This window comes from Syngnathus typhle, linkage group LG8, assembly GCF_033458585.1.
Source record: "Syngnathus typhle isolate RoL2023-S1 ecotype Sweden linkage group LG8, RoL_Styp_1.0, whole genome shotgun sequence".
Classification (NCBI taxonomy): domain Eukaryota; kingdom Metazoa; phylum Chordata; class Actinopteri; order Syngnathiformes; family Syngnathidae; genus Syngnathus; species Syngnathus typhle.
In genome coordinates, this window is record NC_083745.1 from 4,512,142 (window position 1) to 4,528,704 (window position 16,563).

Consider the following 16,563-nt stretch of genomic DNA (forward strand, 5'->3'; position numbering starts at 1 on the left):
GTGTGGTCTCAGCAGCAATTGATCATCTGCTTTGTATTTATAGCAAGAACAATGATCTCTGTGTCAATCACAAACCGATGTCGTGTTTTTCCGCCCAGCCGTCCCTCCTGAGTGCCGAGCCTCTTCTCCCGCCTCACAAGTTCCACTCGCACAGCCTGCGGCGCCTGCCGCTTTATCAGCCGCTGCACATCAGCCAGCCCATGCCCGTGTCGCTCAGCGTGGGCCAGCCCACCCTGCCTCCTCTGCCAGCCCGTCACAGGCTGCCAACAGCCGACCGTCGTGCCGATGCTTTGCCGCCGCCCGCCGTGCCGCCTTTCCTCAGTCTGCCCCGCCGGCCCGTGTCCTACCGACTGGGCCAGCAGGTATGCCTACAAAAATATCCTTTTTTTTTTTTTTTTTAGCATACCGTTTATAATGCATTTAAAACGCATATTTGAATACATTTCGATTTTGGGCAAATTGGCCAAGGATCCCCTGAGAAAAAGAATGTCCAATTTAGGTGCAAAAAACAGGAAGTGATGTCTTAACTGTGCATTTGGGGATGAGTGAAATGAGAGCCCGTTTAGAGCGAAACCACAGTTCTACCAAATACTTTTCTTAATCGTCATTTTTACCATTTTACATCAACCCATCATAACAAGTCTGTCAGCCCTAAATGACCTCACTGGGCTCCAATACTCCCTCCCATCAATCAATTTTAAGAGCATAGGAAAGTGCCCCATTCTGCTCTGCATTCTGATTCCTTGCCCAACAAAACAACAGACCCGCCTCCTGATTACCACCTTGCTCCCCCTCCCTGGCCTTGGCAGACTTGCCGATTCAGCAATATGGAAAGGCAATGGAGAGAATAAATCGCTCTGTCTGCTTGAGTCGTTGCTCCAAATCCTAATTCGCTTTGCGTGTTTCATTTATAAGACATTTGTATCGTGAGCGCTGTGATGATGCAAAACCTCTCGATAATTTCCCAAGATGCATCGAGGCGCGTGGACTTAATGCGCATTTAAGCCATCTGAAAGGTGGCCGTCTGCCTCCTAAAAAGGACGCCTGTCAAAACACGCCGCAGGTAGCAGATTGGTCGGCTTCTAATCAAGCGGAGAGATGATGTGTCACACCTCGGATGAGAGATTCAATAAAAAGGGCGGCGAGGGCGAGCCAAGCTGCAACCCTCGAAGGAAAATGTGTTTAGCTGCTTATTGTGAGACGTGACTCCGCCCTGTCACTGCTAATATTTGTGATTGGGAAAGGCTCCTTTGAAGGCCAATCACGTCTTTGTGCAGAACACTCGTTGCCTTGCCAGAACGCTCTGTCAGTGTTAAAACCACGTATTGCATCAACGCTGAAGCCAGAGAAAGAAAAAAAATACTGCCTACTTTATTGTCTTTTTTTATTATCCCACATTATTGTCCACCATTGAAAGTGCCATTAGCCTGTGAGCTGCAGTAATGTTAGTCATATATGCCCGCGAGCATTGTTCTACTGTGTGTCGATGTGTTGCTGCACCGTTTGTGTTCCAAATATCCGTTGCCAAAAAGCTAACAAACCAAACTGCTCGGTCGTCCGCAGGACTTTGACAAGCCGAGTCCTCCTCAGAAGCCGCTTCCCGCCGACCCACTGAGCCGAAGCGCTCGCTTGGGTCACGGAACCTCCGCGTTGGGCCTTCACAATTCTGGAAGAGGACCGCTGCCCATCCCCATCCCCACCGTACCCAAACCACCACCCACCATCCCGTTACCGAGCAGGTCGGTCCGGACTTTATCGTTCGACGCCTAGTTGGCGTTTATAATGAGCTCGGTGGTTGCACTTATATGTAGGACTAATAAAAATGTGATGTTGGTTTCAGACCTGCACCAGTGTTGCCCTACAGACCACCAAAGAGCCCCAAAAAATGCTGAGCAAGTCCCCCCAGGTGGAGGGAGTCTCTTTTATTTGCACTAATTCATTACCAGGGCTCCGTTGGACTGGTTACGTTACGCTTACAGTGGACGCCCAGTGGACTGGTTGTGAGTGACGCTTTTTGGACATTTGGAGGCGAAAAAGAAAAAAAGACATCACATGATGGTCGGTGGTGCTCTCCCACTTAACGGTGCTCTATCTTGTCCTCGCTCAGGTACCTATGGACTATTTATTATTTTATTTGTGCGCACTCTTCCCCACTAGGAAGATTGAACGTCTATGTCAGAGGTGTTTTATACATTTAGGAAGCAAAATGTGTGTTTTATAATCTCAGATGCAAAGACAAAAGGGGAAGAACCAGATGAGTTTATTCGCCTTTGGGGAAAGAAAAAAAAAGCATGAGAATTTATTGACCAATTGGATGAAAAATGAATTAAGACATTTGAATTTTTTTTTTCCACGTGATGCTGTTGTCACAAAGTAACGGATACATAATGGCACCAATTATTGTGGAGTTTACTGCCAAGTGATGATGTCATCTGTATTTTCTGTGTCAGGCAGAATGTTCTTTTTGTCTCCACAGCCTTTTGGATGTTTCCTCCTTGAACTCCGTTTTGCTTTTTCCATCAGTGTTCAGTGATGCGTGTGAGTAGAAAAAGTCACAGTGTGCTCAATTCATGTTCAACTTTGCCTTATGGGCGTTTGTACATCCTAAATGTGTCTGTTGTTTATTTGCATAAAGGCAACAAAAGCCATTAAAAGTCATTGGATGTATGTGTGACTTCTGTTGTCAGTGTGTGTGGAGTAGCATTATTCTTCCAAATCTCACAAGCCCTTGTCCCATACTGCCGCCTTGTGGAGAAGACAAGTTATTACACATCACAGCTACAACCTGTAAGTAAGCTTTCATAGTTGCTGGATGGTCACTGGTGGTGGTAGAGGGTGTTAACAAAGAGTGCATAAACATGTTCTAAAATGTTTATTTCCATGTCACAGCAAACATTCCCAATATTAACACATTTCTACACAATTGCACTGTTTTGGTTTTGAGAAAGCAACATTGAGAAAAAAAAAAAATCAATCAAAGCATCAATGTGAGGTCTGGATATCAAGAATAAGCAAAGTTGTTATTGATTAAGCAACCAAGGCCTCCAAAGCCTCTTTTACAAAACTTAGCAGCAGATTCTATACAAACAAACCCCATTAGGCGATGTCGCCAATCTTTTTTCCGAAAAGTATTTTTTACAACATGCGGACGTCATGCACGTACGTACCTGAATGCGGGATGCCTGCAATGTCACACCCTCATTGGGTTTTGCAGAAAGGCAAATGCTTGTCTTATGGCTCAAATGGCTCATATCATTCAAATGCACTCATGTTCTTTTTTGACAGGAAATAAGAGATCCAGCCATGTCATTTTTTGCATTATTTTGAGCTGACCTCCTGGAAACGTGTTTGATCTGATCTGAGTTTTACCTGAAAGCTGAAAATCTTTTTAAATGTAGAAACTTCAAACCTATCTTGAAAAAAGGTGCAGGTAACCTTTCAGTCCAATATTTACTAATACCTTCTAAAGTGTGGTCATGATAACATATCTGCGTCGTCGGCGTTCGGTGTGAGCTGCTGCAGTAGTTCGGCGTAGAGGCCGACGCGGTCGAGCAGCGGCGTGTTCTTGTCGCAGCGCAGCAGCTTGGAGTAAACGTTCTTGTAGCTTTGCAGCAGCTCTTCGTCTTTTTTGCTGCACAGCAACAAATTCTCAGCCTCTCTGCTGTGGCGTAAAAGCCCTTTTTTTTTTTTTTTTTTTGGACCGGGGTGCTCACCTGGGTTTGCGTTTGGTTTTAGTCATGCACTTGATGAGTTGCAGGAGCAGGTCGGAGAAGCGCGACTCGAACAGAGCGCTCAGCTTGGCCACTTCCTGGATGTTCAGTCCGTCCCCAGAGCAGCCGGGAAGAGCTGTGTTGCTTGCCTGCACATCACAGAAAGCAAAGGAGAGGTGAGTGTGTTGGCACAGTGACGCCACCTTGTGGCCATATCAAACAAGATGAATTCATGACGTCACAAGATGGCAACCCAGTGGGTCTGCCACGCACCTCGGTCTGCTCCTCAAGCAGTTCTTTGTGAATGATCTGGAAGGCACAGCGAGTCTCCACCATGATCTCCAGAGCAGTATTCAGGCTCTTCTGCTTGGCCGCGCTGCTGTTCAGAGCTGCGGAGAGACGCAAAATTAGCTGTGAGGAATCTAAATTCCCTCGGTCCTGTAGGAAAGCCGTAGATGGCTTGGGAGCGCACCTGCCATGGTGAACTCGGCAAAAGCCACCCTCTCCAGTAGTGCTCGCAGCAACTCGCACGGCGCGTCTTTGAGGCTGAGGAACAAATTGACGGCCTTGCTGTAGTGGAGCTCCGCCAGGCTCCGGTGGTGCTTCCTCAAGCGCTCATCCCCCACCTAAATGCACGTTTACGCACGTTAACTTTGAAGTGGAGTTGAAGTTAAGGCCCATATTTTTGCCCACCTGATTGCGAAAGCAGCTGTGGTACATGGAGGCGAGTCGGTGGTGGATGGTGGCCGCCCTGTACTGGTACAGCGGCTGGCGGGCAGACTCTGTGTGCAGGTCGCAGTACTTGAGTGATTTCATCATGGCCTCGGTCACCTCCCCCTCAATCTAAGAAAAACAAAAGACTCATTGAGATGATCTAGTTGTCGATTTGGAATGAAAAACGAACAAGCAAGATGAAAACCTGTTCCGGAGCCCTCCTGGAAAGCGGCGCATAGTCCTGCAGAAGCGTGGCCAGCGTGAAATATGTGGTGGACAGCTCCCAGTTGACGCTGTCCCAAACCGGTTCGTGGTTCTGTCGGCATGACAACGACCTCATGGCACGCAGGTAGTAGTCTATGGCCTGGTCAATGTCAAAAAACAGAACCATAGAAACAAATTGAAATCAAAGCCGCTTGAAATGATTCTGAGGGAACAAAAAGAGAACTTGAGCGCCACCTTGTGGTAGTAGAGCGCCTCTTCGGGGGAGAACTCCCCTCTGCTGTCATCCGTGGAGATGCCCGAGTGGGCCTGGGCGCAGATCCTCATCAACTTGCCCGTGTTGCACAGCAGCAGCGCCTTGTTGGTGCTGTCCCCAATGGCCTCAAAGTCCTCCATGCCCTTCTCAAAGAAGGCAAAGCTCTTTTTCCACAGCTCCTGCTCGGCGGCCGACACCGAGGTCTTGACTGCCAAATTAAGAACGACCGCCGATTAGAGACGGCGACGTCGTCGCTTCGGGTTTTAACGCCGGTCTCACCTTGCTCGCTCTGCAAGGCCGCCGCTTGGTTCATGTAGTAGACGCCCATCTCGTTGCGGATGTTCCCCAGCCGCTTGAGCACCTGAGCCAGCTGCTCCTGGGCCTCCTCCTTCAAGGCGTGCGAGAGAAGCAACTCGTAGGCGGCCTCGTAGCACTTGCCGCTTACAAACAGCTGGTACTCTGGGTCCGTGGCCAGATCGCTTGCCATGTTGAACGCTGAAGAGGTCCGAAGAGGAATTGTGAGGACCACTATTGGCCTCCATCGCGACCATTGTGAGTGTGTGGCTGACCTTGGCAGCTGCTCTCTCTATTCAGGCTGTGTAAGATCTCCTGGTCCTCTTTGGTCTGGTAGCTGTACTCCTCCTGGTACGCGGCTCTGTTGTTGGAATTCTGGGCCAACATGAGCTGGATGTCCCCGCATAGCGAGAGGCAGTGGCTGTGGAAGAGCAGCACTTGCGGGTGGAGCGCGCCACCGATGGAGCAGTAGGCATCTGCACGCAACACAGGATGGAGAAATTGTGGCTAAACGGTGATGATTCCTTTTTCTGAAGTTGGATTAGCTAGCGTACCGTAGCTTTGCAGAGCTAGCTTAATGTAGCGCAGAGCGCGGCCGTATTTCAGCAGGTTGGTGGCGGCGTCCGACAGCACGTAGTACGCCTTGGAGGCTTTGAGGAAGAGCTGCAGCTTCATCTGGTGCTGCCACAGGCCGGGAATCATGCCCGAGCGCGTCGGAAGCTTTTGCTCCGCCAGCGACGGCGCCACTGAAACAGGGCAGGTCAGGTTGAGAAGCCAAAGTTGCGGCTTTAACGCCAAATGAGATGCTGACCTCTTTCCAGGAGAGGAGAGATGCCTTTCTCGACGGAGCGGCTTCGAGCGGCGTTTCCATCTTCGTACTTGAGAGGGATGGGTGTGTTGGGGTCCACGGCTGGGAGGTCGCTCTCCGTCTTGATGCTGCTATCGACTGCCTTCAGGCCCTGGGTGGTATTTCAATGAAAACAAGATATTTGCTCAAATATTGTCAGGGGGGGGGGATTTAGCATTAGATGTCTCGTAAATATCCCACAGACTCGCCTTCAATACATAGTTGAGGACATGTCTGCATCGCTCCTCTTTGTCGTGCGAGATGGGGAAAGTGCAACCTGGCTGCAGAGACCAAAAAAAGAATGAATAGAACGGTAGTGAGAATACAAAATACAATAAAAACCGACTCGGATGAGCTGAGTGGATTTGTATTTCTCCGGGACAGACAGCTCTCCAACAGATCGGATGACAGCCACGGCTTTGCTGTCGGCCTGCGCCGGGCTGTTCCTCTCCTCGCTACTGTCATCGCTGTCATCCCCCAGGTCCTCGTCGTCCTCTTCGCGGTCATCGTTACTGTAGCTGTCCTCTGAGCCGCAGGCCCGGAAAGACTCGCCCCCGTCCTCGTCCTCCTCTTGAGGCTCGTCCAGCTGGAAAAGCTCTGACAGCATGTAGTGGGCCGAGGCGATGATCTGTGGGCGGAGAAGGTGAGATCGGGACGGCTTTGCTCCAAATTTTTTACTGAAATGGTTGCTTATGTGAAATTCAAAGAAAAGTATCTCAGTGATGGATGGAAAGCTTACTTGAGGATGTCTGTCTTGGTCCAGAAGTTTGACGCAGTTTAAAAGCAGAGTTCGGATTGTGCCGTAGTGCTTTCTGTTTTCTCGGGCGTTGAGCATCAGGTTGCAAGCCACTCTGAAGTACAAAGCAAAGCATTTAGGGATGTACCCCCCCCCCCCCCCCCTCGTCTTTTTGGAACCAATGAAGACGTTTCCTTACTTGTAAAGCAGCACAGCCACGGGAAGCGTGAAGGGATTGTGGCTCTTCTCTTCTTCGGCCTCTTCGCACAGCGTCGTAAGATCGTAAAGCTTGACGATGTCACTCCCGCTAGCTAATGATACGTTCGGGAAGGGGGGGGGGGTCGTTAAAAGTATAACCGCGCATTTTGATGCGAATTCTCTCCTCTGCTACCTTTGAAAAGCCAATAGGTGTGGCCCTCTTTGGTGCAGTTGGACTTGAGGAAAGAAAGAATGTTCTGAGCGATGTCTTTCACCACCCTGGTGGAAAAAGTCGAGTCCTCCAGATGGGGGATGTCCTCTGTTTTGATCATCTCGTATTTCTGTAACACGTGGATCAAAACGTAAAAAATAAATAAATAGCCGAGCCGTCAAAGAGAAACAATTTGGGATATTTTACCTGAACGATGCCGTTGACGTGAAAGCACATGACTAATTCGGGAACGTTACACATCAGATTGTCCAGCCAATAGTCGATGCCCGTCAGGATATTGATGGGTTTATTGTTGTCCCTGAAAAATAAAAACATCTTAGGACATGATACGTTTTTGTCAAAGTCCGGCAACCACATTCCAACCTAAGTTTGAGGCTGACAGCCGGATAGCGGCCCCCTCCAAAAATGGGCATGTTGGAGCCAACCAGCATGTGAATGTCCTCAAAGGTCCACATGATGTTTCGCACAAAGTCGTTCCTTAAACCCTGTGAAGAACAAAAACCGTCAAGTGAAATCACGCCCGCTTTGACCGCACCAACTTGCCTGACTGTTTTCCCCTTCGTTAAACAGCGCTGGGAGGTTCTGATCTTGCGCCGCCGCCGCCGACGTCACCTGGCCTAGAGCGAATTTGCTGTCCATGGGGACGTGTTCCTAAAACGAAACCATAAAAAAACCCGAAATGTGATTGACTTTGTTGTCATGTCTAATTATCAACGCTGAACTACCTGTTTACAAGCAGCCGTCTCTTCCGCATCAGAACCGGTGAAGGCTGTGGGCCACGACGAGCCAAACTCCCGCGCCCCGCACTCTTCGTCGTCGTTCAAGTTGTCCGCGACCGGTTCGGCGGCGCCGTCGCCATTAATACTGCAAGGAACGTAGACGTTTAATGAACTGGTAAGTTCATCTTTATTGCTTGAGTAAGTTGAAGAGAACTCGCCTGTAATAGAGGAACTTTGACAGGATGGCTTTCTGATACCAATGCTCTTTGCTCTTCTTTTTTCTCTGCCACTTTTGATCCATAAGCCGCTGGTAAAAGTCTTTCAACCACGTCCAATCTCCTGTCTACAAAGTCGAATTTCTTCTCAGGCTATTTTCTTTCATGCCATTCATTTGATATTTAATCAAAACAAATCAGTACCTGTGAGGATCTCATGAAGAGCTCTTGGATGTCCAGCTCGTCCAAAAGGAGGGTGCGACCCACACGGTGGACGGCCATGCTGACGTGTGACTTACTGTAGGGGATCTTCAACAGCTTCTTGATGTTCTGTCAGGGTGGACGGTTGGCATTAACGGGATGTTTAGGGACGTATGAGAAGATGCGGTCTGTTTCTACAAACCTCTGAATCTGATACGACGTCCACATCGTCCCCGATGCAGTCGATAAAGTCATACGCCATTCCAAAACTGACCCAGGAAAAAACATTTTTGATTAAATGTGTCACAGGATGTGGGTAGACATCTTAATTATGCATCTACTGCCATCTAGTAGAGACACTTCTGATCATCTCAACTGGAAAGAACATCACCCAGGTTTCTCTAGGCCACCACAAATGATTTGCTACCTTGAAAACAGCTTGGCCTTGCCGCTGGAGCCCAACACGGTGGTGCCAGCAGTGCCCAGCTGAGGGTTCTCTCGCAGCCAGTTGGCGGGGGGTAGCTTGAGGTCGGTCTTCTCCTGCAGCAGGGCATACGTGCTGGGAGGCGGGGCGGCGCAGTACTTGACCACAGCACGGCTCTTGATTTCGCTGCTGCTGCTGCTGCTGTTGTTTCCCGTGCATATAGCCGAGTCCTTAACAAGTGGGTGCGTGTTAAATGAAGCCAAATCAAATAAGTATCCCATCATTCTGAAAAGTAGTGAACAACTGAAGAGAGTGAGAGAAACATAGCAGATCTTTCTACTTACATGCTTGTTGTTGTCCACCGTGGAGATGATGCTTTCTTCCGGGGAATGATCCCCAGATTCTCTGTACTCATCTGACGAGCTCATAGTGGACAGTCCCAAAAAGAAAATCTAGACAAGCTTTTTCTGTGAAGCTGTCAAAGCACTTCGATCAGCAAAAGTTGGTGTTTTCTAGCTTAGCGTGCTAAGCCCCTCCATAGCCACTCAAGACAGGACACGTTGCATCACAGGATTCTGGTAAACGGCGAAGGAAATAATTTTGTTTCATGCTGTCAAACTTCGTGCAGCGAACACATCTCGAACTACTGGACTGACTCTCGTCACCCTGAGCTGGAGTCTCGTCTCATGACGTCACGCGACTTCCGCTTTCTAAAAACAAACTCGTTTACCGAAATAATTATGCTTCAGATTAAATGAAAATATTTAGAAATACATTAAATAATATATTATATGATGCTATTTCATTTTATACTGCTTTAAAGATAAATATTTGTTAAACTCGAGAACGTGAACCCGGAAGTGCTTGTTTGGGTCTCGTTCGAGAATGGTTGAGAATATTCTCATTTCCGCTTGGAAAGAACTGGAAAGAACTCCTGAGATATTGGTCGTTTTGTGCTATATATTTTCATTTTCTTTTAAAAAATATGCAGTGTCATATTTTTTTATCCCATCGAGTTTTGTTGCTTTTATTCAATTACATATTTTTCGATTTTTATTTGTTTCCGAAAAAGGCCCAATTATTAATTAAATTATATCAAAAGATAATTAAATTAGATTATATCATTAACAAAAAAAAAAAACACCGCGTTGTATCTTATAACGCTTTTGAGATATTTTATCCTTAATTTCGAGACTATTATTTCACTCAGCTGCTGATTGGCTGAAGGAGATCACGGTGCCAGCTGTGGGCGGGGCATTCATCAGCTGACGGCAACGTTTTAACAATCAGCTGTTGTGTTCGACCTTCTCACAATCGTGCATGGACGATAAAGAAAACAACTCGATTTGGTGTGTCAGGACAGCCAAAGTACTTGTTTGTGTGTACTGTCATGGCGAGCTGGAAGTTGTGCGTGCTCAACTGCAACGTAGAAATCAAAACGAGAAACATCCATACGAGGGCGTGTATAGAAGTTGTAAGCCTATTTTTGTATTCAAAATATTCTTTGCATAAACTGCCCTTGACTTGACCTTTGTTTTAGTGTCTCAATTGGAAGAACGCTTTGAAATTCGCCAGCAGTTCTTGGAGGACGTCCAGTCAACAAGGTTAGAAATGTCAGCAGTTATTTTGCCATTCTTTTCCCAAATTGATAACACTTGACCAATAAAATTTCAACATCGACTTTGTACAGCTCACAAGGTGGGGAAAATGTCAGATTACTTCAACTTGGCCTCAGAGAAAGTGAGCATCTTGCTGATAAGGTAAGAACAGAGTTTGAACTGAACATCTGGAGCATATTTATGGTCTCCTCATGTCTTTGTGTGTCTTCAGTTGTCTCAGACTGTCTCCGATTTGACCACCGTCCTGCATCTGAAAGATACTGAGCTGCAGCACTGGCAGTCACGGTAAGATGCTGTTGAGTTTGTTGTTGTGCAATTGGTCGTGTTGTGGTTTTTGATTTTGATAGCATGCAACCTTTGCTAGTTTGCTAGTGTACAACCTTCTACTTGCTGCCTGTAACCTTTCAACTTCCTACATACCAGGTCTAAACTTTTAAGTTTGGGAAAAAAAAAATGTGGTCCCGAACCAGATCCCTGTGGTACTCCACATGTAATTTTCTTTTCCCTTTTTTTTTTTATCTCCGCACCAAATCGTTCTCGTTCCAATTCAGTGTGTCCCACCACCGCCAAGAGGCTCTCACTCTGGCTAAGACAAGCAACACCCTGAAGACAACCCTCTACCAACATGAGTACACCATCGAGCAACAAACAAAAGAACTGGCCACCCTGCACACGGAGCAAAGCGGCCTGAAGGAGGCGCTGTCGCAGGCTTGGAACGAGAAGGAGAATCTTCTGCGGCGGTGGATGGAGGAGAAGAAGCAAGAGGCGGACAGGCTGAATAAATACAACGACGCACAGGAGAGGTACGTGCAAATCCAACACCGGCCCGTTTCCCAGACTCATTGGACGATCTTTTCCAGGTGGCAACGTGTGGCCAAGCGTTTGAGAAGGCACCTGTACAAGAATGGGAAGAAAGCCAGTGAGCCTGTCACAAGCAACTCTTAAAACCGATGGCAAAATGTCGATTCAAAAGATTGTAATCGATTGTTAAATATTAATCAAGAAGTTCAAGTCAGACGAATAATTTCTAACAGGTATTATTAATCGATGACTTTGGGCGCGATGATGTTGGACCTCATCAAAGTCCCTTGTGTCACCTTATTACACACTTATGATGTCACACTTTATTTTTGCAACCGTGTTTTCAGTGTTACTTTAACACTAATGACCTTTTTTCAGGTAATGCTTTTCTATAACGTCAAATTTTAGCGCGGTTAAAGTGACTGCGAAAATAACCGTTCATGTTATCAATCCCTTGGTTGGAATGTATCTGTAAAGAAAACAACCTTTTAAACATTTTTAGAATAAGTCATATTTGCTAATAAATCACTAAGCTAAAATAATAACTGTTTTGATAATTGTGGGAATAAAGTCACTGATTTGCTAATTTAATGTTCCTTTTATTAGTGTTGTCACTGTTAAGTCCAATCTCAGTTAAATTTCTTATCACTTTACATCCTTAATTGAAAGAAAAACGAGTGATTATAGTCCCCCCCCCTCTTTTGTATTGCAGTTCTTCATTTGAGTGGCCAACTAACAGCTCATATCTCATTGGTTGTCAAATGCACTGTTGCCATAGTCACCAGCAGTGTTTTCACGACCTATTAAGTCAAGCAGTGTGTGCGTCCATGCGCCATTTTGCTACCAAACTACTCCTTCAAACTGTGTCAGCATGGTAAAAGGTGGCAAGCGTTATTCATCCGAATCAATGGGTAATGACGGCAAATGGGTAAGGCAATTTTCATGCTTATATGACTTACTTGCACTCATGAAAATGAAAATCTGTAATATATTGAAACCATTTTTTGTTTAATTGAGCCCTGAAGATGTTCAAGTATATCTGATGTTGTAGCATGCTGTAATTTCCTCTTCAGTTTCCTCATCCAGATGCCCAGCCCTTCGAGGGGAGGAATCGTGAGGTGTCCACGAGCACCGGGAGGATGCTGACTCAGATTCACGCACAATTACCGCAAGCTTTTAAGTTCGAACGCTTTACCAAGACGAGAACAGACGTACGTATCGGTGTCGAGAACTATCGAAACGCGTTCCTTCAGATCCTGTTAGATAGAGGAGATAACAAGCGTGAGCATCTTGACGTCAGCGGTGGGCCACAGCAGCTCCTTTAAAATGTTCTCATTTTTTGTGTCTTCCTGTTTGACAGAAATCAATGGCATATCCAAGTTCCAATCATGACAACAAGCGATCCGTCAAGGACAGTATCATTGTCTTTGATGATGTGAGTACCAACCTACCTATCTCGCGTACTTCCTTGAAATCATCTTCATTCAAGTCTTTTCTCACGGGCCCAGGGCGCAGGCCGTAAAAAATGCGACGAGGGAGTCAGTCACCACAAATCTCACTTCTGCATGTGCCACCACGGGGTCCCGCTCACCATGGAGAGAAATTCGGTCTACGGGGCGGATTTTGCAGAGCAACCCATCGTGGAAGCCACCAGGAGCCGGCGCTTTACGCGCGACCACCAGACCAAGTGCGCGGAGTCGTCTGTGGACGGAGGAGACTTCATGTGGTTTGGACAAGACGCTTACGACGACTACGACAGCCTGGAAGTGCTGGGATTCGCCAATCTCAATGCGGGCTCCAGACCGCTGTAAACCACGGTGGTGGGCTGCACGCTAGCTACACAGGCTACTACACTAGTTTTGAGGTAATATTTATCTACGTTTGGGGATGCTGATTATTCAATAAATGTACATGTCTTATTCATGTGTGCAGATAGCTGCAGAAGGGTTTTGCAAGCTCAAGTTGGCTGGAACACATTTTGACAATCAGTGGATGGAAAACTGCTAACGTCGGCCGATTAACCCCCTCGGGGTGAATTGCTTGGTTGATAAATACTAATACTAATCTAGTTTAAATTACATTATCCAGCACAATTGATTGGGAAGGCCTTGGGCAGATTAAATCAACATAGCAACACATGAGAGCTCCTGATTGGACAACCGTTAATAAAGCAAAAACAAGTCTAAAATACATGTATGTGTGGTTTCACACAATTTGATGGAACATTTCATGATAAGCGTTTCAGACAATGGTTGGATAGAGTTTAGCGCTATGGCCATTCCAAAGCGGTTCAAACGCTCACCAGCAGAGGGCAGTAGCGCAATGTCAGCTCGCCCAGATAGACCTGCTAAGTGACTAATTGGCTTTGTGGGATAAGAGAAACCCAGAAAGCCAGCGAGCTCTTTCTTCATCAATACAAATGAGAACATAAGTGAGATGAACAAATCTATTTCCAGAGCGGGGGACGCGTGGGAGTGAATGGGAGAAAGGCACTTATGGGAGGCCCAGCTCTCCCCCACCTCAAAAGCTGATGTTTTCCCTGTAGTGCTTTCAGAGCAGCTGCTGCTTCTTAATTCTTCATTGGGGAGAGACTTTCAAGGATTAATGAGCTACAATTTCACAGTTGCAGAGGTTGCGCTCACATCGTCTTAATTCGTTGAACTCGAAACGTTTGTATTCTAAACTCGCACAACTTTTAACCGATAGTTATCCCGGTTGTGTTATTTTCGATGTTTTATGTGTTGTATTATTTTGCATCATGTTACGTCAAGCACTTTGTTACAGCTACAGGTTTCGTAAAAATGCAATACAGTAAAGACAAAGAAAATAAAGTAAAACTAATCATCATTCGAAGAGCCTCAAAATTGACCCCAAAAAATCGAACCAAAATGAAATATCTCAAATTAATGCAAAAATAATTATTTTAGTTATAGTTGTATCAGATATGAGTAGGTTTAGTTTAAAATGAGATGTTAGCTAGCTACAGATGTTTTGTTTTTAAATCTTACCAGGTCAAATTCTCCTTGAAATACTCCTCAATAATTACATAAATAACTCACCTCAACACTAAAGTTAAGAAAACATAAAACTGCTTTTAATACAAGTTTTATTTTTTATCTCCGTAATGAAACATGTCACTTGTGTTACCCTTGACGCCATTTCCACCGCACGTCCAAGTTAGTTCAACCTTTTCGTCGCTCCAAGTGTATAAAACTTTATTAGTCCATCTTTACGAGACATGCGGAGGCCCTGGGCAATTTCCTGTGTTTGCCTCATGCTAAATCTAACCCTGTGAGTACTTTTGCCAATCTCACAGCCTCAGCCACATAAGTCAAACTATTGTCAACACCTCGACGGAAGCCACAAACATCACAAGGGAGGGTTTTTAATACCTAACAAGGGAGGCGTAATAGGAGAGCACATTCCATGATGTACGTCAGCGCGTGCATCATGTCGGGAGGCAAAATGGCAAGCTTATGTCAACACGTTTGCTCGGTGTAATATCAAACCTGCTCCCAAGGACAGCAGGCAGTACGAGGTGGTAAACAAGCACGGGGAGCACCAAAGCTTTGCACCTCATGAATATGAAACGAGACGAGGCTTTAAATCAACATGCACTCTTGCGCTCTTCATTCTTAGCGTTGGCTGTGATTTATTCGCAGGTTGTGTGTGTGTGTGCGTGTGTGTGCTTTTGATGTGTTGAGCGAGCGGAGAGATCTTGCACCTGTTTGAGGAGGAGGGGGGAAAAAATAGCAAGAGCTTGATTTGCCAGTTGCATTATCAGCGACAAGAAAGGAAAGAGAGGCTGAGTCTATCAAGCGTGCGTTAAAAACTGTTTCTTAGTCGGACTGAACATTCTTGAAAAGCAATCCGATTTTTTTCACCATTGCGATCACGGTTTACGATCCGATTGTTTTTTCCGAGGATGTCTTTCAATGTCTTTTCTTAATCAACTTAAATAACTTCCAGGCTCAGTTTTTCGACGCAAGGTTCATTGTGACCTTCTTCCGATGATATTCCAAGTCTAAGAATGTGATACCCGACCGAAAAGATAACCTCCCACTCAACATCTTGACTGTTTCTCATTCGTCGTTGCCGGAAAATCTCATCGACGTGCCACCGAAGAATCGAAATCGGCACTGAACGACGTGGCTAGCTCAATTGTGTTTTTGTTTCGAACGTCCCAATGTAGCGTGCTGCATGTTGATTAACATGTAAGTGGTGGACAACATGTAAACAAAGACCATACAAGATGCACTCCATCAGCAATGCCACCTGAGAGTGTGAAGAGGGATGGATGCACGTGTCTTGCATAGATGACGGAAATCGGCTCGTAAATACGAACTTCTTCGATTCCATTAATTTGCTTTCAGTCTCTTAGTTTACCTCGACACCTGCAATAGAGAAAATGTCAGCTTACATCATAAGCTTAAAAGCACGACCACCCCCCCCAAAAAAAAGCAAGGTGCAGCATTAGCCAGCATGCAGCTCACTGCCAGTGTGCATTGAAGTCCTTCAGATTTAGCAGCACGCATCATGATCTTACACTCTGAAGTCCAAGAGTGGCGTTGCATTTTAAAAAGGTCAAACGCTCGCATTTGCGCCAGGAGCAAGTGTGAGGGGAGGAGAATTAACGGCGCTCGCTGCAGATATGCCTGATATGTTTGCACATAGCTCATCTACCTTTCCTTGTGTGCTCACACAGTCAGAGTAATGACAACCAGCTAAAGATGTGCGTTGTTTTAATAATTCGCTACAGACTAGTAAAAGCAAGCTTGCCAAGTCAAATTATATTACAGTGTCATTTTGCCAGGTTGACTCAAAATGGATGGAGTTGTACCTTTCGTAAACTGAATACGCAGTGTTATGGTTAAGATTGGATGTTGGACATTTTTAATGATTCCGTCGAGTGTTTTGTCACAGGTCTTTACTTTATTCGAGTGTAATTTCTTTTGTGACACAACCAGTAGGGCCTTCTCTGCTCAGTCTAGCCTAAACTCCATCAGATCTCTAAGTTCCATGTACAGTCTAGATTTGTTTATATCCGCTCCGATACGTAATGTGGATGGTCGAAATTTTAGTCCAATCAGATTTCAGTTTCTATTTGTTGCCATGTCATTCTAATCTTCCCCGGGCCTTCAGAACGAGTAACGCTAACTATTGAGATTTAAGATCACCAAAAATGGTTATCAGTGGAGTTAAAAATATTTTTTCTTTTATTACCAACATTTTATACGAAGAAGTATGTTTGCAGGGCTCTTATTAAAGAAGACAAAACTGTTTTGTGTACAGTACACGAGGCTTGTGTGTTTTACTATTGAGCGAATGGCTCCGCCTCATTCACAAAGCGACATAGAAGGAGGAGGAAGGAGGAG

General features: G+C 45.9%; 3 protein-coding genes across 5 annotated transcripts in view; 2 read left to right on the plus strand and 1 right to left on the minus strand.

Annotated features, from left to right (window-relative positions):
- Positions 1-2,667, plus strand: part of adam12b (ADAM metallopeptidase domain 12b) — a 29,309-nt gene extending 26,642 nt beyond the window's left edge. For both annotated transcript variants that reach the window (XM_061285143.1, XM_061285144.1), the window contains 3 exons: positions 99-362; positions 1,564-1,739; positions 1,841-2,667. In XM_061285143.1, coding sequence (XP_061141127.1) covers positions 99-362; positions 1,564-1,739; positions 1,841-1,892 — 492 coding nt within the window. In that variant the 3' untranslated portion in view covers positions 1,893-2,667. The remainder of the gene's footprint in view (positions 1-98; positions 363-1,563; positions 1,740-1,840) is intronic.
- Positions 2,668-2,857: 190 nt separating this feature from the next.
- edrf1 (erythroid differentiation regulatory factor 1) lies at positions 2,858-9,463 on the minus strand. The gene is made up of 25 exons (XM_061285141.1): positions 9,113-9,463; positions 8,772-8,998; positions 8,547-8,613; positions 8,348-8,473; positions 8,147-8,271; positions 7,935-8,073; positions 7,753-7,860; positions 7,573-7,694; positions 7,396-7,507; positions 7,171-7,318; positions 6,979-7,090; positions 6,783-6,894; positions 6,390-6,671; positions 6,253-6,324; positions 6,008-6,155; positions 5,751-5,942; positions 5,472-5,672; positions 5,182-5,397; positions 4,884-5,110; positions 4,630-4,788; positions 4,404-4,553; positions 4,183-4,336; positions 3,984-4,099; positions 3,714-3,859; positions 2,858-3,631 (listed from the first exon to the last, which is right to left on the minus strand). Exons 1-25 carry the CDS (start codon positions 9,194-9,196, stop codon positions 3,475-3,477), a joined length of 3,702 nt encoding a protein of 1,233 aa, XP_061141125.1. The 5' UTR covers positions 9,197-9,463; the 3' UTR covers positions 2,858-3,474.
- A 560-nt stretch (positions 9,464-10,023) lies between these two features.
- Positions 10,024-16,560, plus strand: si:ch1073-143l10.2 (uncharacterized protein LOC565165 homolog). Of its 2 annotated transcripts, XR_009715144.1 has the most exons (10): positions 10,024-10,242; positions 10,309-10,372; positions 10,459-10,528; positions 10,599-10,672; positions 10,939-11,190; positions 11,248-12,116; positions 12,262-12,399; positions 12,549-12,623; positions 12,697-13,052; positions 13,121-16,560. XR_009715144.1 is itself a non-coding variant. In XM_061285042.1 (6 exons), exons 1-6 carry the CDS (start codon positions 10,089-10,091, stop codon positions 11,330-11,332), a joined length of 699 nt encoding a protein of 232 aa, XP_061141026.1. In that variant the 5' UTR covers positions 10,024-10,088; the 3' UTR covers positions 11,333-11,774. The 2 variants fall into 2 exon arrangements, 1 of the variants encoding a protein (XP_061141026.1); XM_061285042.1 differs by lacking the exons at positions 12,262-12,399; positions 12,549-12,623; positions 12,697-13,052; positions 13,121-16,560 and having other exon boundaries at positions 11,248-11,774.
- Positions 16,561-16,563: the final 3 nt, after the last annotated feature.

Coding starts and splice junctions, on each gene's coding strand:
- edrf1 (XM_061285141.1), bottom strand. CDS start 9,196: ATGAGCTCGTCAGATGAGTACAGAGAATCTGGGGATCATTCCCCGGAA. Junction 4,789..4,883: donor AGGCGCTCTACTACCACAAG/GTGGCGCTCAAG, acceptor GACATTGACCAG/GCCATAGACTACTACCTGCG. Junction 4,554..4,629: donor CCAGGAGGGCTCCGGAACAG/GTTTTCATCTTG, acceptor TGTTTTTCTTAG/ATTGAGGGGGAGGTGACCGA.
- si:ch1073-143l10.2 (XM_061285042.1), top strand. CDS start 10,089: ATGGACGATAAAGAAAACAACTCGATTTGGTGTGTCAGGACAGCCAAA. Junction 10,373..10,458: donor GAGGACGTCCAGTCAACAAG/GTTAGAAATGTC, acceptor GACTTTGTACAG/CTCACAAGGTGGGGAAAATG. Junction 10,673..10,938: donor CTGCAGCACTGGCAGTCACG/GTAAGATGCTGT, acceptor GTTCCAATTCAG/TGTGTCCCACCACCGCCAAG.